The 25,076-nt window shown below is 39.5% G+C and overlaps 1 protein-coding gene across 3 annotated transcripts in view; it reads right to left on the reverse strand.

Moving 5' to 3' along the window:
- Window positions 1-25,076, reverse strand: part of PAPSS2 (3'-phosphoadenosine 5'-phosphosulfate synthase 2) — a 79,839-nt gene that overhangs the window by 38,583 nt on the left and 16,180 nt on the right. The window contains exon 1 of one of the 3 annotated variants that reach the window (XM_057531412.1): window positions 11,950-11,991. The exons of the other annotated variants lie outside the window; for them this stretch is intronic. Coding sequence (XP_057387395.1) covers window positions 11,950-11,976 — 27 coding nt within the window. The 5' untranslated portion in view covers window positions 11,977-11,991. Of the gene's footprint in view, window positions 1-11,949; window positions 11,992-25,076 lie in introns of those variants that run through there. 3 annotated transcript variants of the gene reach the window in all.

Raw genomic sequence — 25,076 nt, forward strand, 5'->3', positions numbered from 1 at the left:
ACCCAAAAGCCTCCTTCAGCGATTTGGCTGGGGACAGCTCACACCTGCACTGAGAAGCAGGTGGAAAGATGGTGAGTGAGGACAGGGGAAGTTTAGATTCCATGGTTATACTGGGGGTAGCAGTATTCCTGGCACGTTAGACTGACCGTTTTAAAAAAACATTTCCTGATGGAGAAAGGTTCTTGATGAAGCTTTTCCAAGGCCTGCATAACTCATTTCCAAGTTAATCTCTGGAACATGACTTGTTCTTAAAATGACTCTGAGGGCTTATAGGAGCCCCTGCTCTCATTCCTCTCTAATTATGTATCATCCATCTACAGGTCCTGTTTTTCTTCACAGTATCTCTCATATAAGGATCTTTCTTCCAGTTTCCACTGTTAACACCCTGACTTAGACCCTTACCATGACTTCCACTTTAGTGCTCAGGCCTATTTCCACATTATGTGGTGAGCAGGCCTCCAGATGGTCTTCAGTCTTAGTCCAGAAGCAGTGGCCTCATCTGTGTCACCCTCTCCAACAGAGCTTGCTCCAGGTCCTCCTGGCTTGCTTCTCATATACAATCACATTTCACTCCTCAGACCTCCGGATGCTATGAACGCCTTCTCCAGCTCTGACCTTTGCTTGTCTTCTTGACGATAATTTGGAGTCTCCTCTTGGCTGGACTGCCCTCCACTGTCATGAATAACTATCCCCGTGGCTTGGCCCGGCTTTTTGAACCTTATTCCTCAGCACAGTTCCCCGTGAATTTTTTTTTTTTAATTTATGTATGTATGTATGTATGTATGTATGTATGTATGTATGTATGTATGGCTGTGTTGGGTCTTTGTTTCTGTGCGAGGGCTTTCTCCAGCTGCGGCGAGCGGGGGCCACTCTTCATCGCGATGCGCGTGCCTCTCACTGTCGCGGCCTCTCTTGTTGCGGAGCACAGGCTCCAGACACGCAGGCTCAGTAGTTGTGGCTCACGGGCCTAGCTGCTCTGTGGCATGTGGGATCTTCCCAGACCAGGGCTCGAACCCGTGTCCCCTGCATTGGCAGGCAGATTCTCAACCACTGTGCCACCAGGGAAGCCCCTCCCCCGTGAATCTTGCTCGTCTTGGTCTCCCTAAGGTTGTAAAGCATCCATCACATCCATCCCTTGGCTCAGAACCCCTTTAATAATCTTTAGTTCTCTCACTTCCTCTTCCAACTGACAATCGGATGAATTTTCTAAAACACCCTTTAATCATGCTTTTATATTCAAAACTTTCAATGGCTCCGCATTGAATGAAGTCCTTACACAGAATAAAGTCCTAATTCTTAGATTGGAATTTAAGGCCCTTCATTTGCAGGCTCCAGCGACCTTTTCGATAACATTTTCTACTCTACACTGCAGAACTTCTATTCCAAGCAGGAGGTTTTGAACACAGCTCATTCTGGCTTTGCACCTTTTCTCATTCGGCCCATCCTATCTGGAAGAATCTCTTCATACCCTCCACCTAACCACACACTGCCTGTTCTTCAAGCAGCACAGGGTGTTTCCTGGTGGCCTGTTGGTTAGGATCCTGGGCTTTCATTACCATGGCCCGGGTTCAACCCCAGGTCAGGGAACTGAGATCCTGGAAGCCGCATGGTGTGGCCAAAAAAAACAAGCAGCACAAACCCTGTGGGTTCAAATCACCTTCCTTGATGCCTCTCTGCTAAACTCCTGTCCCCATTAGATCCTGGATATTTTAGACTTATATCTGATGTTTTATAGACTTAGAGACTTGTATTTTAGACTTCACTGTCAACCCTACATGGTGGGGGCTGTAGCTTATACAGCTTTGATTTCCCAACAGGGCCCAGCTAAGAGAAAATAATATAGATTTTGAGGCTGGACAGTTTAGAGTCAATTCAACTTCGGGCTCCACTAAAAGCTTGAATGAGTTAAGCCTAACCTCTCTAAGTCTCCCAAAATTGTGGGATTATAATTCTTGTTAACTGCTGCAAGGATTAAAAAGAGGAAGCAAATGTGACGTAGCTGGACTTCATTAAGTATTCAGTAAATACTTGTTGAATGAATAATACAAGTTTAATAAATATTTTGCTGGCTGATTGACAGATGTGGATATCCTTAAACAAACTCTGGTCCTCATCAGCACATATGCTTTAGTATCACTACTCAGTAAAATGACATATTCTAAACTGTGGTTATAGCCACCTTTATGGCTAAGAAGATTACCCCCTTCTTTTTTTTTTTAATAGATCTTTACTGGAGTATAATTGCTTCACGATACTGTGTTAGTTTCTGTTGTACACCAAAGTGAATCAGCCATATGCATATATATGTCCCCATATCCCCTCCCTCTTGAGCCTCCCTCCCATCCTCCCTATCCCACCCCTCTAGGTCATCGCAAAGCACTGAGCTGATCTCCCTGTGCTATGCCGCTGCTTCCCACTAGCTAACTATTTTACATTCGGTAGTGTATATATGTCGATGCTACTCTCACTTCATCCCAGCTTCCCCCTCCCACTCCGTATCCTCAAGTCAATTCTCTATGTCTACATCTTTATCCCTGCCCTGCAACTAGGTTCATCAGTACCATTTTTTTTTTTTAGATTCCATATGTATGCATTAGCATACAGTATTTGTTTTTCTCTTTCTGACTTACTTCACTCTGTATGACAGACTCTAGGTCCCTCCACCTCACTACAAATAACTCAGTTTCATTCCCTTTTATGGCTGAGTAATATTCCATTGCATATATGTGCCACATCTTCTTTATCCATTCATCTGTCGATGGACATTTAGGTTGGTTCCATGTCCTGGCTATTGTAAATAGTGCTGCAATGAACATTGTGGTACATGACTCTTTTTGAATTATGGTTTTCTCAGGGTATATGCCCAGTAGTGGGATTGCTGGGTCATATGGTAGTTCTATTTTTAGTTTTTTAAGGAACCTCCATACTGTTTTCCATAGTGGTTGTATCAATTTATATTCCCACCAACATTGCAGGAGGGTTCCCTTTTCTCCACACCCTTTCCAGCATTTATGGTTTCTAGATTTTTTGACAATGGCCATTCTGACTGGTGTGAGGTGATACCTCACTGTGGTTTTAATTTGCATTTCTCTAAAAATTAGTGATGTTGAGCGTCTTTTCATGGGCCTCTTGGCCATCTGTATGTCTTCCTTGGTGAAATGTCTATTTAGGTCTTCCGCCCATTTTTTAATTGGATTGTTTGTTTTTTTGATATTGAGCTCCATGAGCTGTTTGTATATTTTGGAGATTAATCCTTTGTCTGTTGTTTTATTTGCAAATATTTTCTCCCATTCTGAAGGTTGTCTTTTTGTCTTGTTTATGGTTTCCTTTGCTGTGCAAAAGCTTTTAAGTTTAACTAAGTCCCATTTGTTTATTTTTGTTTTTATTTCCATTACTCTAGGAGGTGGGTCAAAAAAGATCTTGCTGTGGTTTATGTCAAAGAGTGTTTTTCCTATGTTTTCCTCTAAGAGTTTTATAGTGGCTGGTCTTAATTTAGGTCTCTAATCCATTTGGAGTTTATTTTTGTGTATGGTGTTAAGTAGTGTTTTAATTTCATTCTTTTACATGTAGCTGTCCAGTTTTCCTAGCACCACTTATTGAAGAGGCTGTCTTTTCTCCATTGTATGTTCTTGCCTCCTTTGTCATAAATTAGGTGACCATATGTGCATGGGTTTATCTCTGGGCATTCAATCCTGTACCATTGATCTACATTTCTGTTTTTGTGCCAGTACTGTACTGTCTTCATTACTGTAGCTTTGTAGTATAGTCTGAAGTCCGGGAGCCTGATTCCTCCTACTCTGTTTTTCTTTCTCAAGATTGCTTTGGCTATTTAGTGTCTTTTGTGTTTCCATACGAATTGTAAGATTTTTTTGTTCTAATTCTGTGAAGAATGCCATTGGTAGTTTGATAGGGATTGCATTGAATCTGTAGATTGCTTTGGGTAGTACAGTCATTTTCACAGTATTGACTCTCCCAATCCAAGAACATGGTATATTTCTCCATCTGTTTATGTCATCTTTGATTTCTTTCATCAGTGTTTTATAGTTTTCTGAGTACAAGTCTTTCGCTTCCTTAGGCAGGTTTATTCCTAGGTATTTTATTCTTTTTGTTGTGATGGTAAATGGGATTGTTTCCTTAATTTCTCTTTCTGATTTTTCATCATTAGTGTATAGAAATGCCAGAGATTTCTGTGCATTAATTTTGTATCCTGCAGAAGGTTACCCCCTTCTTAAAGTGAGACCTGCCATGTCCTAAGTCTTCTCACAGCCATCACTACAGAAAACAGCCAAAGCAGTCCAAACCTTATAATAAACAGAACTCCCATTCACAAATGCATTTGTAAAATATTCTTTGAAATTTGCATCAAGGAACTGTGTATAACAATTTGTGATTATAGTTCTGGTGAGTTTCCCATATTCTTTGAGAATCAATTAAGCTGATGGGACCTAACATATTTCAGTTAGTGCTGAAATCTAAGTCATTAACACTTAAATCCAATAGAATACAGAACTGGACACTTATTTAATGCATTGCTTGAATAAGTTAAATGAACCACATCGTCTGTGAGCACATCCTCACATGGATTATATCACTGGTTTTTCCTTCACAAATATAACATAAACAATCCAGAGACAGGCAACTAAAATGTATACTATTGTGAACTAAAAGAGCCCATCAGCTTGAAATGGCCTGAAATCACCATTCTGAACAGTTTACATCAAAAAGCTGTTACATGAAAACATTGTTTACTCTCTGTTCAAAAAAAATCAGATTAAAAATTCATCTGCTACATTGCCTATATTCTTGGTTCACAGTGAGGCAGATTCCTAAGGATAAGAGAGGTCACTTAAACCCATCAAGCTCTGGAGTAAACCGACTCAGAATGCTCGTGTGGTCGTATCTGCCCAGCTCAAAGACTTCTTTTTATGTGTAATATTTTCATGATTCAATTAAGAGAACTCAGGAAAAGGAAATAAGATCAGAAGGCAGTCTTCCATTTGATCATTAAGCGTGGACCCAGAAACAAAGACCTACTTATAGCACAGGGAAGTATACTCACCTATATGGGAAAAGAATCTGAAAAAAGAATATATATATAATATATATATATAATATATATATATAAATCACTTTGCTGTACCCCTGAAACTAACACAACATTGTAAATCAACTATACTTCAATTAAAAAAAAAAAAAAGAGTGGACCCAGAGAAGGCTTCTGCCTCTGTAAAGAAGCACAAAACAAAGGGCAATTGTGTAAGAACCAGATTAATGCCTTTCTCAAGACTCACTGTCATTATTAGGAGTAAAGGACTCTAATCCATTGCAATATGATTTCTATGCCCAGCAGTAGGTTCAAACAGATCAAATTACTGCATGTAAAGCGTTTAAAACAGCGCCTAATCAGTAGTCACTGTAATGATCGTCCCTGACAAGATCTTCAGTGTTTATCTGACTTGATCTCTTTCCCCTGCATACTCTACTTAGTGAGTCTGCCTGGCCACAGCTACAGACTCAACCTCCCCAACTACTCTCCCCAGACATCGCTGCTTGTAATGGATGGACCCAAGTGGAACCAATGCACAGGCTGAATCAATGAGATTCTCTTAAGAATTTAAGCTATACAAAATACCCAGTCAGTTACATACACAGTCCTTAGATTGGAGATTCATGTCGAAACTGTACTAGAGTTGCCAAATCAAGGCACTGAGAGCAGAAACTGAGCAGCCAAGAATCCGTAAAACAATGTCTCCCTTCCATTTGATCCCACTGACCACTCTTTTCTGGAAAACTCCCTCTTTCCTTAGCTTCCAAGATGTTATTCTATCCCTGTGCTTTTCTGCCTTCTCACCTCTCCTCCATAGGCTCCTTCACACACTCCTCCACATCCCTTTAGATATCAGGGTTCTTCTCCAGCACCCTTCCACTCTTCCCCTATACATCCCTGAGTGACTCTCACCTGTTCCCAAGGCTTTGTCTACTATCAATATGCTATGGACTGCAAAATCTCTATCTTCAAATATCAATATTTAAATGCCTAGCAGGTATAGTCACCCAGAACCACTGAAACTCAGCATCAACAAGAATTCATTTTCTTGTCATCACCCCTTACTCCTTTTCCCATAATCCTCATCATTTGTAATGGTCCACATGTCTATCTATTATTTAAGCTAGGAGACATCCTACTGCCCCCTCCCTCATTAAAAAAAAATCAATCTATCACTGAGTCTTGTCAATTTTAGCTAAGAAATGCCTCTCAAATCATCTCACTGTTGTTAGCTAATCACTCACGAGAACCTCCCTGACAGCCTTCAAACTGGACTCCTCATCTCTCTCAAGCTATTCTCTCCTTTGCCACCAGAGTAAAATTGTTGCTTAAAATCCTTTGGCTTCTATGGTAAAGTCCAGAGACCTCAATTTGGCGCCATGACCTCCTTTTTCAGCTTTACCTACTGCCCTTTGTGGCCTTGAACTCCATGAACCAGTCACACAAACCCCATGCACCAGTCCAGAACAAGCCCCCCCGACGCCGTTCTTCTGGGCTTTCACCCACATTCTCCTTGCTTGGAGTGCCCTTCTTTCGATTTGTCTCTTACTCACTCATGAATGTGTGGCGTAAACATTGCTGTGAGCCTTTGGCTAATCTCCCCACCCACAGACAGACTTAGCTTCTTCCTCTGACACCATAGTATCCTGTTTCTACTAATAGTTCCTTTCCCAAACTTACTTAAGACTCTGATGTAAGACTCTGAGAGGGTGTTTGTTAAAAACACAGATTCCCAGGACTCTCCCCAAGAGATTCTGATTCATTTGGTCTGGGGTAGGGCCCAAGAACCTGTAGTTTTGTTTCGAAAGTGCCTCAGGTGATTTTAATGCTCAGGCAAATCTAGGAGACACTAACGATACTAGAGAACTTATGTTAATTATGGTCACAGTAGTCCCCCCTGATTTGCAGGGAATACATTCCAAGACCGCCAGTGGACGCCTGAAACAGCAGATAGTACTGAACCCTATACATACTATGTGTTTTCCTATATTAATGGGCAGGTAGCTTATACTGCACCAACATGCTGGACAAAGGAATGATTCACATCCTGGATGGGATGGAGCGGGACAGTGGAAGATTTTACCATGTTACTCAGAACAGTGCACAGTTTAAAACTTGTAACTTGTTTATTTCTGGAATTTTCCATGTAATATTTTCACACTATGGTTCAACTCGGGAAACTGAAACTGCGGAAAGTGAAACAGCGGATAAGGAGGGACTATTGTATTTACTGACATGTCTGTCTACTTCACCAGATTGGGAACTTGCTAGTCTGCTCTACCCACATTTGTCGTGGAATCCATGTACCTAGAATATCATAGGAGTTTAGAACTTACTGAATGAATGTTAAGTATTTTTACGCAAACTAATTTTTCATTCCCATGATAGTTCACAAAATTTGATTCGTTATTCAAATGTGTATTACGGGCAGAGGTAGAGGGCCAGGGGCTGAGATAGTCTTGGAAGAACATGGCTGCCCAGGTGGTAGGATTGGGTGATAAGAATGTCAAACATTTTTTCAAAATCTTGGCTGAGTTACAGATTTGGAGGCAGCCAAACCTGTTAGTATTGTCTGATGAATTTAACAATATGAATAAAACTCACAGTGCAGAAAGACAGACGCTCTTTCTCCCACCCTCAACCGGATGTATATTCCCTTAAAGAAGCAGAACAGCATAAAGGTTAACGTGGGCTCCATGTCAGAGTGACTGGTAGGGCATCCTGGTTCTTCTGGTGCCAGCTGTGTGCCTTTGAGCAAATTACTTAACCACTCCATTCCTTCTTTTGTAGAATAGTTTTCATAACATTTTCTGCCTTAGTGAAGTCATATGAGGATTAAATAAGAAAATGTACATAAAACAGCACAGGGCCTGGCCAGTAGTTAAGCCCTCACTAAATGTTAGCTAAAAGGAGACAAATAGCTGTTATTAATGATAATTAAAATAGTTCACTTACTAGTAAAATAATTATAATAATAATTAAGCAGATGATGATAGTTAAAATTATGAAGACTGCCCCAGTGCTTCCCTCTGTTCAGTCTTCCCTGAAACATGTAGTGTAGAAAGAAATATGATTTCCCTCAAAACTCCAGGGCATTCTCCTTTACTTTCCAGCTGTGAAACCTCCTCATGCCCTGCTATTTCGAACTCAGCACAGAGCAAACCGTGCATGGCCATCTTATCTAGGTGCAGAATGCGCAGTTGTGTCTATTGACTGAAGCATAGACAAAAATAGTGCCAGTGATCGGTCCCTTACCTGTCACAGAAACCTTAGAGTTTCTAAAGCTGCACCTGAGCTTCACAAAACAGCAGACTATGGCTTGTCTCCTCATGTCTATTTCACAGATGGCAAAACTGAGGTTCAAAAATGCGAGTTTCAAAGTGTTTTACCCAAGGTCATAACAGCTGGTCACTCAGCGTCTCAGATCCAAGTTTTCTTATTCCAAGTCGAGCAATCTTTGGGGATCTTAAAAGCACAGTTTAGAAATAAGACCACAGGGGGCAAATAAGTTGTCGGAAGTCACCATGGCTTCTTGGTAAAGGTGTGTTTGGGGCTGGCTGGCAAAGCATGAGAATGCATGAATGCTGCCTAGAAGAAGCCTTCCCCACCCCACACCCCAGAGGATACAGTCTGGGCTCTAGAAGATGTGCGTCTTGCTTATCTCATTACATATAGTCCTGACCTCCATCCCTTTCTACTTAGATCTGGCTCCTAGACATCACCTGGGCCCTTCCCCGGATCCATTCCTGGGCTCCCTCCTCTGCAGGGAGTCTGTTCATTCTAAGACTTAGAAATCACCTTTGCGCCCCTGGTTTGACTCCTTCCCCCCTGCCAGCTCTGACACAGTTCAGTGATCAGGCCTCCTCCGTGGCACCTCCTGCGTCTTTTCCTCTCATCGCTCACACTCTCCATTTTCATACTCTACACACAGGTGTCAGTCTGAATCCCTGAAGTTCCCCGCAGAGTTTAAGCTGTCTCTTGCTTCTGGGCCGATGCAATGCCATTCTCTTTTTTATTATTTAGTTGTTAAGTAAGTAATATCTACATGACTCACAAACTTGAAATATATACATACAAAAAGGTATACAGAAGAGTCTTGCTTTCACGCCCATCACCCATTTGCCCCATCTCCACCCTCCCTACCTCTGAAAATGTGTAAGCACTTTTATTAGTTTCTTGTATATCCTGTCAGTTTCTTTATACAAATAGAAGTAAATTTTAAAACATGTATATACTATTTGTTTAACCCTTCTTTCCACACTATTACACACCTTGTTGCTTCAGATCTATGTTGGCAGATCTTTCCACATCGATACAGAGGGTTTTCTTATGCATTTTATGCCTGCACATTGTTCCATTGTATGGATATACCATAATTTATTTAACTAGCTCCCTTTTAATAGAAATTTCAAAGGCTTCCAACTTGGTACCACTACAAACAATGCAACAATGAATTACCTTGATTTCTCACTTGTGAATATATGTCTATGAGAGTAATTCTTAGAAGTGAGATTACTAGGTCAATCAGTATGGGCATTTGTGATATTGATCCATATAATCAAATCACTCTCTACAGATTATACCAATCTATACTTTCACCAGCAATACATGGGAGTTCCAGGTTCCCGATGGCATTGCCACAGAGTACATTATCAAGACTTCTGGATTTCTTCCAATTTGATAGATAAAAATGGTATTTCAATATGATTTTAGTTTGAATTTCTGTTATTATGAGTGATGTTGTACACCTTTTGTTATGTTTAGGACTGTCTGTATTTCCTTTATTTATTTTTCAAACTCTCATTTGTACCCTTTCCCCATTTTTCTATTGCATTGTTGGTCTTTTTCTCATTGATTTATAGGAACTCTTTATATATTAGGAAATCTTTCCAGTGGCTCTTTGTACTTTGACTTTGTGAATGGTGTTATTTATAACTTTATTTATGGTGTTGCTTGCCATACTTTTTTTTTTAATATAGTTAAATTTATCAGTCTTTTCTTTCAATTGGAACTCCAACTTTTTCTGGTTATACTACCGCTTGGACACAACTGGTAGGGTTGAATGTATAATTCAATTGAGTACAATTTCAAGCAAGTGAGAAAAATAGAGGGTTGTTTCAGTCAGTCTCACAAGGAAGTCTGAATAAATAAGAGTGGTTGGGTTTTTGTTCCTTGCAAATTTCTATAGTTCTTCAGGTTTTTCTTCTGAAGAAGAGAAAGAAGGGACTTCTCTGGTGGTCCAGTGGGTAAGACTCCATACTCCCAGTGCAGGGGGCCTGGGTTCAATCTCTGGTCAGGGACTAGATCCTGCATGCTGCAACTAAAGGAGCCCACATGCCATAGCTAAAGGAGCCTGCATGCCACAATGAAGATCCCACATGCCACAACTAAGACCCAGCGCAGCTAAATAAACAAATAAATAAATATTTTTTTTAAAAAAAAGAGGAAAGAATATATAGCTTCAATTATAAATAATATACTTAAGGTCCTTACAATCCTGAGATCTGAATTTATGATTAAATTTTCTTGTGTGTTATATCATTATATTTTGCAAAATAGTGAAACTAACAATGAACAATAAGAATTTCCATATGCCTAATTTTTACACTAGAAAAATATTATATTAATCAACTTTTTTATTTAGTGCTATTATAAATGAAATTGTTATAAAGAGTTATAAATTCCTTGGAGAAACAATACAGATCAATAATTTTTACTTTATAGTATGGCTCAATGTTATACCTGACTAGTAGTACACATTCATTTTCCTCTTGATCAAATTCAATCCTGTCAGAAATAAATGTGTTACAGATACATGACTTATTTGATTAGAACATTAGAACAAAAGTGTATGTGAAAGAAGATAGGTAGCAATATGTCCAGTAGGGCAGTTTTAAATAGATAATTAAGAAGACTGCATTAAATTTAGATAAGACTGTTGTTCAACCTCCTGTTTGGTTATCACTTCTTTTCGAAGTGGGAGTAAACTTTCACATATTCAGAATCTGGATCCTTTACATAAATGAGCTAGTCTAGTAAGTAAATTAACAAGATAAAATCCAAAATAAGATAGCATCAGTCACATTAGCTTGTTATATATGTGAGCTTGTGTTCCTACCTAGGTTACACATGTCATAAATTCATCATATTCTAGATTTCTTTTATTCCTTTGATTAATTTTTTCAAAAAATATTCATTGAGCACTAACTATATGCCAAAGACTGTGCTAGAAGCTGTGGGTACAATGGTGAAAGACACACACACAAGGCCTGCCTGAGGCCACCTCTGAGCCTAACCATCAGGCAGAAAGTGCTCAGAAAATATTAATTGATTGAAATTGTGCTGAAACCATATTGAAAACTTTTGTTAGAGTTGCCGGATTTAACAAATAAAAATACAGCATGTCCCATGCAATATTTGGGCCATAGTTATACTAAAAAATTACTTGTTGTTTATCTAAAATTCAAATTTAACTGGAAATCTTGTATTTTATCTGCCACCTTACTAGGGGTTTACTTCTCAGAAAATAAGTTCTAGCCTTGCATTTACTACATACATAAGCCATTTGAACACTGAAGATGTTTATCTCTGTGCCTCATTCTTTTTTTGTACTCCATTTATGAAATTCTCTCTTTATAAATTATTTTCAATAATTTATAGGAATGGAATGCCCTTCTTCTCTGACGTCAATCAGAGGGGAAAGGACAGCTTAAAAGTCTTGGTTGCAAACTGTTAACTGCTAAAGACAAACACATTATAGGAGAACAGTATGTGTTACCTAAAGAGACTAGAGTTTTACAGCCAGTTCTGAAATGTCAGACATAATATTTTTCAAAGTTTAGATATTTTTTTCCAGCAAGACCTAATACTCTATCTTAAGAAATACAGCTTTCCCACATTACCTTGAAATTAGTGGTGAGTAGGTTCATTGGCTAGGGGAGTGGCTGAGATGGAATACAGAATCCTGGCAGGGCAAGGGGGTGTGGGGTGGGGCGTGAGGATGACTTTATGAAGACACTGCGGAGAGGAGAAGGCAGTTTCAGAAATGGAGAAAGACTGAATTCAGACATTTTTAAAGAGCTGCACCCTCCCCCTCTAACCACCAATGAGTAAAACTGCCTTTTTTTTTTTTTAAACTGCTGCTCTTCTGGCTAGCACAGCTCACAAATTCCACAGCGGAAAAGAGTGTCTGGAAGAAAAGGATGAAGTTCTACAGAGGGTGGACCGCACATTTAACTTTTATTAAATGCCTTTTAAAAATCTGTAAAACCTACCTATACATATATAAACAATCAACTTTTTCATTTAAAAACAAAACGAAAACAAGCAAACAAAACTTCCATCCAGATTTGAAGGCTGTCAAAATTACCCCGTATGTTCCAGAGCAGGAAGGCAAAGTGGATGAGCTGCCTTCCTGGGTAGGGATTGTCTGTCCTCTGAGGGGAGGTGCAGGTCTCCTCTGTATTCTCTCCTGTCATCACACCAAAGATCCAGCAAACTTCTGCATTGTTCTAAGATGGTCACGCAGAGACGCAAGAGCAGAACATCTCATTTACTACTAACGATGGAATTCGGGAGAGGGTGGTCCCGTTTATGCTCCTCCATTTCCATCCAGGCAGAGGCCAAAAACTGGCCTCCTATAAACTTCCTTGTACTGGGTTCCTGACCCCAAGGCTAGAAAATTGGTCTTTCTCTCCAATGTTAATCTGTAGCCTTCACTTGAAGGTCTCCCAGGAAGCAACAGGAAGAAAAACGCATTTGTGAAAATTTTCTTAAAAAATAAAGTATGAACTGACATTTCTTTTCCTACAAACAGCCAGAGAAGGCTCAATACAGGAAAAAAAAAAAAAACTCCTCAATATAGAAAAAACAAACAAAAAACCCCAAAACAGTCCTCAGGTTTCTTCATGTATCATGGAACCAAAACAGTTAAAGCCAGAGATATACTAACACAATAGATGTGCTCACTCTCCTCTCAAGAGTCTCTTCAGCTCTTAAATATATTTTTGAAGTGGGGAGCCCAGCTTGAGACCACACACAGCATTTACAAGGGATTTGGACACATCAGGTGAACTACTGGAACCACCTGGGCAAGCCCTTACGCTAAGCTCAGTAAACCTGACCTAGGAACAAAGCTTTAGTCTCAGGGGGAGGGATGAGTTCATGTGTGGTCCGGTGACAGAAATTTGTCTCCTGGTCCAGCTCCCATAGGTTCACAACTGAATCATTTAAAACGACAGAAGACAAAAAACAGATCAAAGAACTGTTTCAGTAAAGAAATAGGTTTAAGGGTGGAGATCCCGGGCTCTCAGGTCAGGCGACCTGGGCTCAAGTCTGGCTAGACCACAGTAACCTGTGTGACTTGAGATAAATGAATTCTAAAGCTGCTCAAAGCCTTAGTTTTCCCATCTGCAAAATGGACAGAATAATAGCACCTACCTCACAGGGTTGTTATAAATATTGAAAGACACCCAACTGCCTTTCAACAGTAGTCTGGTAAGTAAATCACGGTGTTTCACACAATGGAAATGCTAACACCAACGAGAATGAACGATATACAATGACGTACAATAATAAGGATGGGTCTTGCAAACACAATGTTGAAAGAAGTCAGACACAAAAGGAGTACATACTGTATGATTTCATTTATCTAGAGCTCAAAAACAGGCAAAGCAAATAATGTGTAGTGTTCAAAGACAAGGTGGACCTCCTGAGACAGCTGAATGTGCAACTGACATGTCACACCGTGAACTAGACTTGTGATGGGCATAAGTGAACCATTCCTTGAGGACCCACACAGAACATGGCTTACCTTCGCAACTACAACTTGAATGACAAACTCTCTACATTCAATCACATACCCCATGGCTGCTTTCACACAGGCAGACAGAAGGAAACTCCTGCAACAATTATCCAGCTAGTCAAGGCAAAAATCTAGGTCCGGAGGGGAAAGACTAGGGTTTTTTTTAACCGGATTAACCCCATGGGCTGGCTTCAGTCTTCACTGATCATGCATTAAGATCACCCCACAACTCTTTATTTTGCTGCATTTTGTAGACATGTACGGATACAATGTGACTATAAACGGATTCAAAATGGCTGCGCAGGCTGCATATCAACTCTTACTTTTTTGCTTCTATGTAGTATAAGCAAAATGTTTCTGAATAAGTGGAGGAACCTGAAAGTAGCTCTTGGTGAGACTGGTTCCCTGATCATGCCTTCTTTTTTACATATATTGACATCCTTTTTTTTTGTTTATATATACTCTTTTCCATTATGGTTTATCACAGGATATTGAATATATCCCATGCTATATATACAGTAGGACCTTGTTGTTTATCCATCCTATATATAATAGTTCACATCTGCTAATCCCAAACTCCCAGTCCTTCCCTCCCACACCCCCTCTCCCTTGGCAACCACAAGTCTGTTCTCTATGCCTGACCGTGTTTTTAAACCTTCATGAATCCACACCAAGACAAAATATTTCCAACCACAATTTTGCAGGATCGTTATGCAGCTACTTTGCACACTAATGCAAATTTACACCACAGAGTTCTGTTTGGTTCTTGTCAGGTGATGGAAACAGAGTGGATGTGAGGCGTTATTCCCTCAGACATACACAAGGCCCACCTTGTTGAACTGTTGTGCTTCTGGGCCTAGTTTGCATGTGGGAACTACACAATTAGGAATACTCTGCACTACCCTCAGAATCTGTGGAGAAAGCACAAACTGCATCTCAGGGCTTAAAAGCCTCCTTACCCTCTATCCCTATTCCTTGCATGAACAAGAGAGGCTTCCAGATGCTTCGTCTTCACTCCGGGCACAGTCAATGCCTCGGCTGTCCCTCTCAACCTCTCAATCTGACTGTGTTTTTCCTCTACACTCCTCCTTCTTCTGACTCACTCAGTCCCCTCCACTTACCTATGCAGAGGAGGCTAAAAGGACCACTGCAGCCATCCCCACTTAGATGCTCTGCGTATCTTCTAATAGCGACACTATCAGCAGTAGCTTCATTTGAGGCAGATGGTTTGACGTTGATGGTGGGACTGCTCTTTATCGTTTCATGCTTGTTTTTCTAAATATTTTCTTTCTTTTTCAAACCTATTTTTAGATGCCGTGCTTCATAACTTTTCTCTATTACAAATATTCTGCGTGATTATCACATATGCACTTTCCATCTTAAGGACTTAATCTTAAAGCGCCAACTCAAGCTTTTAGAGAACGACTCCCATTGAGTTAAGGTGGTTTTATATAGCCCTGGGAAATCCTCTCGGAGTGTACATTATAAAGGACGCCCTGTTTGGATGTCACTTATTAAATCTGCCTCAAAAAACAAAGGTCTTATTGGTTCAACTGGAAAAATCAGCCTCAAGGCTGCGCCAACCGGATTCTGTGTACCTACCTCACAAGCTGTCCCTTTGTTGATTTGTGCCAGCAGGACTCAGGGAGGGGTGCTGCGTGTTATGCTTTGCTCTTCAGTTAAGACCCACGGGAACAAACTAACTCAGCAAAACTTAAGCAAACACAGATCTTTTATGGACAAAACTTAAGCAAACACAGATCTTTTATGGACAAAAACTATAACTTTTGCTTCCCTGATCCAGGTTCCCAAGATGGGAACCTGGATCAGGGAAGCAAAAGTTATAGTTTTTGTGTTTCCTTTTCCTCCCCACCCACCCCTTGCCTCTACTCTCTCCCTCCCTTCTTCCCTCCCTTCCTTCTTTCCTCTCTCTCTCTCTCTTTCTCTCTCGTACAGGACATTTGTTGAACCTGGATACAAATGCACACTTGAATTTCTCTGAAATGACATGATACAAATATGATTTCAAAAGCTTGGATGTCATTTACATTTTCCAATATTAGACTTTAATTTTGTTTTCTCTGTTATTTACAGAGATTACGTGTTTTCTGGCAGCCAGAGTGCCAGATTAAGCCTGAATATACACACACTAAAGACAACAAATATTCATTCAACTTAGATTGGGTGATTAGAACGTTGAGGGTAAGATTTCAAGACAAATAATTCATTTGGGTGCAGCAGTGCAATTGGCTGACGAGTGGTGCCAGATGTCATATTATTTATGGTCAGTAATAGTAGAGCCAACTTACCTCATCGGAGGCACTAGAAAGAAAAATCTGGTAGTTTGTTGAATGGGAATGAAGTGTTACTCAATTTCTCATCTAAACTAACCAATTTGATTCATTTGAGAGTTCAATCTGTAATGTAAATAAGGCGCGAACCATAAATGAAGTCTGGCCATATCAACATTTCACAAACTGTGTTCTCCAGATTGTCCCTCGAGAGGTTATGGTTTTCCGTGGGAACAAAAAAGTGGGCATTGGCCAAATAAGCTTGGAAAACACTAATAGGTTTGCCAACAATATGAACTTGAACTTGTGATATAGTTTAGCCTCCTTTCTAGTAAAATGAGAAAAAAAAACTTATAAGATTTGCTTTACCTTAATTTTTTAAACAGTTCAGCTTCATTTTGCCTTATTGAGTATATAATGTTGTATATGTAATGCTGTATAAACAAATCCTTGAGAAGGATGTCTTTTTGTAATGTGAGAAGTCCCTTATCTTGTTTATTCTATTGCATAAAAAAAGAGATTTAGTTACTATGTTAAGAATTTTGTTTATTTATATAAAAAAAGTTATGCCTTGGAAGGAGGGAGTGAGGAGAAGGGGAGGAAAGGAGAAGGAACCTGTCTATATCAAGTGTTCTGACCCTCTCCATTCTCACCTGACCCCTCACACCTACACCTACTGCGTAATTATTCAGGTCTAATAAAATGAACAACTTCCATTCCATGAAGCCGCACGATCCCACGTGGCTAAAGAATATGTTCCCACTGTTTGAACACCCTCAGTGAAGGCGAAGGGGGTGGGGTTAGGGGTTCATTACTTTGGGAGCTCCCCGTTCCACTGGTGTTTGGCACAAATTCAGCTCCAGAGGAGTCAATTCTACCTCTAGGTAATTCCTTTGGCTCTCAATGACCAATTTCCATATGCTTAGCCTTGGGGGGTCTTACTTTGTTTAGTAAGGGGTAAGCCCTAATATCTGTAGAGATTGCCTTATGATTTAAAGAGTACTCTCATGCTGCTTTTGTCTGTGATCTTCACAATCCTATGAAGTATAAGCCCTGACTTCACCTGAGTGCCCCTTTCTCTATACCATTCTTTGTTAATGGATATGCTGGTCCCATATGTATCCATTCTGGTAATGGTCTCTCCTTTTGAGTTATGATTTATTTTAACATAAGATATTAAAATGAGGCATGTTTAATGACCTTCTCTTAGTGCAACCAATTATCTATTATCCTTCGCCTTAAGGCAGAGCTTTGCTGCCCTGTAGTTTAGGCTACTTGGTTATAAAATGCCTTCAAAAGTGCTAGGGTCTCTATGGGTAAATGTCAGAGGTTTCCTTTTCCTGCAAGTCTAATATTCCTTGTATCATTCTCCAGTCTTTTCCCCTTCCTATTCTTTTTTTTTAAGTGGTCAAATTATCCTTGAAAATAATACAGATTATCTGACCCAGAATCATATCCTTTCTTCAAAAGTCTACTTGTGTTTGCCATTTACCTAGCTATGCTTCAAACTCCTGCATGTTAAAGGGGACCCTCCTACACTGTTGGTGGGAATGTAAGTTGGTGCAGCCACTGTGGAAAACAGTATGGAGGTTCCTCAGAAAACTAAAAATAGAGCTACCATATGATCCAGCAATCCCACTCCTGGGCATATATCCGAACAAAACTATAATTCAAAAAGATACATGCACCCCTATATTCATAGCAGCACTACTGACAATAGCCAAGACATGACAACAACCTAAATGCCCATCGCAGATGAAAGGATAAGAAGATGTGGTACATTTATACAATGGAATATTACTCAGCCATAAAAAAGAATGAAATAATGCTGTTTGTACCAACATGGATGTAACTAGAGATTATCATACTAAGTGACGTAAGTCAGAAAGAGAAAGACAGATACCATATGATATCACTTATATGTGGAATCTAAAACATGACACAAATGAACATATCTATGAAACAGAAACAGAATCACAGACATAGAGAACAGACTGATGGTTGCCAAGGGGGAGGGGGTTGGGGGAAGGATAGAGTGGAAGGTTGAGGTCAGCAGATGTAAGCTTTTATTTATAGAATGGATAAACAACAAAGTCTACTGTATAGTACAGAGAACTATATTCAGTATCCTGTGATAAACCATAATGGAAAAGAATATATAATATAATATATGTATATATATAATATATATATATATATATATAGCTGAATCACTTTGCTATGCAGCAGTAATTAATACAACATTGTAAATCAACTATACTTCAATTAAAAGAAAAATCCTCCATGTTCATTTTTCATAACAGTCCCTACTGAAAACAACCCAAATGTCCATCAACTTGTGAATGGATAAACAAAATGTGACACACAGCTACAATGGAATACTATTCAGCCATAAAAAATAATAAAGTAATGATATCTGCTACAACATGCATGAACCTTGAAAACATTATGCAAAGTGAAAGAAGCCAGACACAAAAGACCACCTATTTTATGTTTCCATTTGTAGGAAACATCCAGAAAAGGAAAATCTTTGGAGACAGAAAGTAAACTGTTGGTTTCTTGGGACTCAGGCTAGGAACAGGAGTGACTACAGATGGGCACAAGGGATCTTTCTGGTGTGATGAAAATGTTCTAAAATTAGATTGCGGTGAGGGTTGCACAATTCTATAAATTTACTAGGGATCTTTCCATTGTACATTTAAATTAGGTGAATTTTATGATATGTAAATTATACTTCAATAAAGTTGTTTTTAACAATAGTCCTTCACATCTTTACTTGATTTAGCCCATTTCATTCTCTCATTGAGAATCTGTTTAAATTCTTGTAGTGATTCCAAAATATACAACTTTTGTCTATGACCAAGACTAGACATAATATTTCATTTTGATTCTAACACTTATCCTAAATGTAAAAAGCATATCCTGTTTGGTAATTTTTTTATTTTGATGAGACTGTGGTAAGCATAGTTTCAACAATTTCGAAGCCAGGCCTGAGCTGTATAATGGTCATGAATGCTGAAGTCGAGGCTCTAAGGGATATGTGGGTAAATAAATCGTGGTATATTCACATGATGGAATATTATTATTATACAGCAGGGTTTCTCAGCCTCAGCACTAGTGACATTTTGGGCCACTGTTGTACGGCTGCCTTGTGCATTGTAGGGTGGGTAGCAGCAACTTTCCCTCGCCCCAGTTGTAATGACCAGAAAATGTCTCCAGACGTTGCCAAATGTCCCCTGAGGAACAAAATCACCCCTGACTGCTATGCAGCAATGAGAAAGAACAAATTCCAACCACACACTAACAGTACAGACGATATGGAGGGCTCTCACAAATATAACTTGAGGCAAGAGAAGCCATACACAGCGTGTATGATAAACAGTTCTATTCATACTCTAAAGTTCAAAACCAGGCAAAAATAATCAGATGATTACCTTCGGAGGGAGAGTTCGTGACTGGAAGGGGCTTCTGGGATTCGGACAGTATTCTGTTTCTTAATGTGTGTGCTGGTTATACAAGTGTGTTCACTTTATGAAAATTCATCGGGCAGACACTTAAGATTTATATATATTCATATACATATATTATATACGATACTTAAATAAAAAGTTTAAAAATATGGGCCATTGCTCTGGCTGCTGCAAAAAGAGGGCATTCAAGGTGACTCAGGAGGGGCTCAGCACCTTTCCAACAGGACGCTAATTCATCCCTCCACAGACCCACCAGGACTCCTGCTGGTCCACCCTGAACTCTGAGACACAAATCCAGTGTGTTCCACTGATGAATAAAAGCCTGTTCCTGGGTTACTTTGTTATCCAGGTGCCAAAGCCAAGAAAGTCCCTCCCCGCCACCACCCATTTTCAATTCATACTTTGCAAAGCACAGACCTAAAACTGATTTCAGTGTGCAATTGAGCTAAATGAAGCCAAATAAAGGAAGCACTTTCTTTAGCATTCACTCCAGAGCTAAAGAAAAACAATGGGTCTAGTTCCCAAATCTGAGAGTACTACAAATGCCCAAGGTGGCAACTCCCGTTGTTTGTTACAGTAGGGGAGAATGAGTTGTGTGGATTCATACATGTTCTCACTCTCAGTTGGGGCCCCTCCTGACCAATTACTTGTAGTTACAGATAGTGTACCAGGTGCAGAATGGAGTTTGTGGCCATAGCATCTTTTTTTTTTTTAACATCTTTATTGGAGTATAATTGCTTTACATTGTTGTGTTAGTTTCTGCTGTGTAACAAAGTGAATCAGCTATATGTATACATATATCCCCATATCCCCTCCCTCTTGCGTCTCCCTCCCACCTTCCCTATCCCACCCCTTTAGGTGGTCACAAAGCACCGAGCTGATCTCCCTGTGCTATGCAGCTGCTTCCCACTAGCTATCTATTTTATATTTGGTAGTGTATATATGTCCATGCGACTCTCTCACTTTGTCACATCTTACCCTTCCCCCTCCCCGTGTCCTCAAGTCCATTCTCTACGTCTGCATCTTTATTCCTGTCCTGCCCCTAGGTTCATCAGAACCATTCTTTTTTTTAGATTCATATATATGTGCTAGCATATGGTTTTTCTCTTTCTGACTTACTTCACAAGCAGCTCATGCAGCTCACTATCAAAAAAACAAACAAACAAATCCAAAAATGGGCAGAAGACCTAAATAGACATTTCTCCAAAGAAGATATACAGATTGCCAACAAACACATGAAAGGATGCTCAACATCACTAATCATTAGGGAAATGCAAATCAAAACCACAATGAGGTATCACCTCACACCAGTCAGAATGGCCATCGTCAAAAAATCTACAAACAATAAATGCTGGAGAGGGTGTAGAGAAAAGGGAACCCTCTTGCACTGTTGGTGGGAATGTAAATTGATACAGCCACTATGGAGAACAGTATGGAGGTTCCTTAAAAAACTAAAAATAGAACTACCATACGACCCAGCAATCCCACTAGTGGGCATATACCCTGAGAAAACCCTAATTCAAAAAGAGACATGGGGGATCCCCTGGTGGTGCAGTGGTTAAGAATCCGCCTGCCAATGCAGGGGACACGGGTGCGGGAAGATCCCACATACCGCAAAGCAACTAAGCCCATGCGCCACAACTACTGAGCCTGCGCTCTAGAGTCCGTGAGCCATAACTACTGAAGCCTGCGAGCCACAACTAGTGAAGCCTGCATGCCTAGAGCCCATGCTCCGCAACAAGAGAAGCCACTACAATGAGAAGCCCGCGCACCGCAAGGAAGAGTAGCCCCCGCTCGCCACAACTAGAGAAAGCTCGCGCTCAGCAACGAAGACCCAACGCAGCCAAAAATAATAAATAAATAAAATAAATTTTAAAAAAAAAAGAGAGAGACATGTACCACAATGTTCATTGCAGCACTATTTACAATAGCCAGGACATGGAAGCAACCTAAGTGTCCATCAACAGATGAATGGATAAAGAAGATGTAGCACATATATATAATGGAATAGTGAGGTGGATGGACATAGCATTCTTTGATGGAGGCAATTAAGTGACACCAGATCCAGGCCTAGTAATCTGAACAATAACCAATGAGTTCACACTCCACACAATTTATCTGATCAGGAGTTACTGTTAGCCTTCAAACCTCATATATGTATATGAATGCACATATTTACAAATAAACAAGAGACAGACAATTCTCCACTGTTCTCTTGTGTCTCTGTACATCTTTTGATGTGTAGAGTGTTAACTGCCTTTTATTTCATACTATCTTTTCAAGGATGTTTGTATAGTGAACGGCCTTGGATGAGAGAGATAATGTCTCCTCCAGAGCAAAGGGTCAGCCTCTCCACTGCCCATCATAAAAAAGATTCAGGTTCCCTTCACTTACAGTTCCTCTCCTATAATACAACTCACTGCTTGTGCGGATATCCATCTAGATGCACCCATGTCACCCGCTTGGGAGATGGGGGCAAGAGAAACCAACACACACTGATGCTCATACTGATTGCTGTGCTATGAGTAATAAAGCCCTTTGTCTCTGACTCAGGAGTCTTGTTTTCTGCCAGCAACCATGCAACTATGGCAAGTTAACTTATTAGATTGCAACTGGGATAAAATCACAGACTTTTCACAGTTGCTATTTAGATAGATAGATAGATAGATAGATAGAGCTTTCTCTTTTTGAAAAGTAAATCTCCTACCCAGCCACTCAGTTCTCTTTGCTGGAGGCAATAATACTATTAATTTATACAAATCAATTTTCACTGCAAAGTAAAGGAGCTGTTACAGTGGAGGATTACTGGACTGAATGTCAATGTTATGACATAGTATAAGTGTGTTTCATGTTTGGTAATTGCAATCATTGTTGCTTTTGTTGTGGTCATCCATGTACAATGCTTGGTGTCAGTCTATCTATCTCTTGTAAAAATAAAATACAGTGTGTGTGTGTGGAAAAAAAAAAAAAATAATACTATTAATTTACTATGCATTCTTCCAGGGATATTCTATGCACTTATAACTATATGCATCTTTTTTCCCTTTTCTCCCAAATGTTACGAGGCTATAGACACTGTTTTGCACCAGGCCTTTTTTACTTAACAAAATGCTTGGAAATCTTTCCATATTGGTGTAATTAGGGGACTCATTCTTTATTAACAGTGACAAATTAATCTGTACTATGCATATATTATAATAACAAAATAGTCCATAATATGTACTTAAAGAATCCTCTTATTGATTGATATTTAGGTTGTTTCCAACCCTCTGTTACAAAATGTTGCCAAGAATATCCTTGCACATACATCATCTTACCCATTTGCAAGATCTCTATAGAAAAATTTCCAGAATTTGAATTGCTAGTTCAAGGAATATGCTCAATATTAATTTTAATAGATATTTCCAAACACCTCTATGGAGATTGTACTAATATACATCTCCACTAGCAATGTATGAGACTGTTTCTTCTCTCACACATTTGCCAATACAACATGTTGGCTTAAGTTTTTACCCGTGCCAATCTGATAGATGAAAAATTCAATCTCATACTTTTAATTTGTATTTCTTATAATGAGATTCAGCATCTTTTCATATGTTTAAGAGCCATTTGTATTTCCTTTTCTGTGAAATTCATGTTCTTTTTCCACCTTTTTTTCTACTGAATTGCTGATTTTTTAAAATACTCATTTGTAGGAGTGCTGTATATTTTGGAAAGCAGAACTTCTCTGAATTAGAAATTTTCCCCTAGGTTGTTGTTTGTCTTTTGATTTGATTTTAATTTTTTTTTAAATTTTGGCAGGTAATTTAAAAATTTGTTTGTGTATTTGTGTGTGTGTGTGGTATCTGAATTTGTGTCACACTTAGAAAGGTCTTCTCAGCTGTGAGATCATAAAAGATCCATATTTTTTTCTCGTAGTTTTATGGGTTTTTTTTTAATTGCTTAAATCGTTGCTCCATCAAATCTTTTCTTTTCAAAATTAATTATTAAAATATACATTAAAATGCTTATCTATATTCATAAGGCTAAGCATAGCTTTAAAAAAAAGAGATTGTTTTCTCAACTCTGTGATCACATTTTTTTAATGTTCATCCTTTGGCAGGTACAGATCTAGAATCGGCCCTAGACATAAAGTGGTTCAAAGTACAATCCACATGCATGCATATAATATAAACCTTATATATTATGTAGATAATGTTGTTATCCTATAAAAAGATAGCAGATAGCTCTCCAGTAATAACTTGATAAAGGGATTCTACTCTACAAAATTTCGAAATTATATTGCCTGCAAAAATGAAGATGATCTAGAAGAGAAACACAGAGCTTCCTTGGGGAGGCAATTTACTTGACAGTTCTCGGTGCTGATTCTATACAGGGCTGGTGAGAGGGCTTAGTGCAGAATTCCCTTTTCTTCTTGTTCTTCTCTAGAGGACAAGCCATTTAGTGTGTCATTTTTGTATCAGATTTTTTTTTCTTTTTAAAGAAGGCACTGGGTCTTTTTTTTTTTTTTTTTTTGGCTGCATTGGGTCTTCGTTGCTGTGTGCGGGCTTTCTCTAGTTGCGGCGAGCGGGGGCTACGCTTCGTCGTGGTGTGCGGGCTTCTCATTGCGGTGGCTTCTCTTATTGGGGAGCACGAGCTCTAGGCGCGTGGGATTCAGTAGTTGTGGCTCACGGGCTCTAGAGCGCAGGCTCAATACTTACGGCACACAGGCGGCTTAGTTGCTCCAAGGCATGTGGGATCTTCCCAGGCCAGGGCTCGAACCCGTGTCCCCTGCACTGGCAGGCGGATTCTACACCACTGTGCCACCAGGGAAGTCCACTGTGTCATTTTTGATTCCAAGGTGTTCTGACCTGCTGTAGGTGAAATTTATTTTCTGTCTTGATAGTTTTATAGCAGAACTATAGGAAAAGGAAAATTTTAATTCTTTTAGGTTTAATATATATGGACACATTGCTTTCAAAATACCTGTAACCAAATTCACTTCAAAATGAGACAGAAGGGGGACTTCCCTGGTGGCGCAGTGGTTAAGACTCCACACTCCCAATGCAAGGGGCCCGGGTTCGATCCCTGGTCAGGGAACTAGATCCCACATGCATGCCGCAACTAAAAGTTCACATGCTGCAACTAAGGAGCCTGCCTGCCACAACTAAGACCCGGCGCAACCAAAGTAATTAATTAATTAATTAACAAAAAAAGGGACAGAAGGAGAAAGAAACAAAAAGAAAGCTGCTGTCCTAAAGAAACCAACTGTAGATCAGAAAACTTGCCATTAATTTAAGAACTGCCATTTTTAGCAGGGGGAGAGATAAATTAGGAGTTTGTGTTAAAATATACACACTACCATGTATAAAATAGATAACCAACAAGGACCTACTGTATAGCACAGGAAACTATACTCAGTATTTTGAAATAACCTATATGGGAAAAGAATCTGAAAAAAATATATATATAGTATACCTGAAATC

The sequence above is a fragment of the Balaenoptera acutorostrata genome, chromosome 16 (assembly GCF_949987535.1).
Source record: "Balaenoptera acutorostrata chromosome 16, mBalAcu1.1, whole genome shotgun sequence".
Taxonomy (NCBI): Eukaryota; Metazoa; Chordata; class Mammalia; order Artiodactyla; family Balaenopteridae; genus Balaenoptera; species Balaenoptera acutorostrata.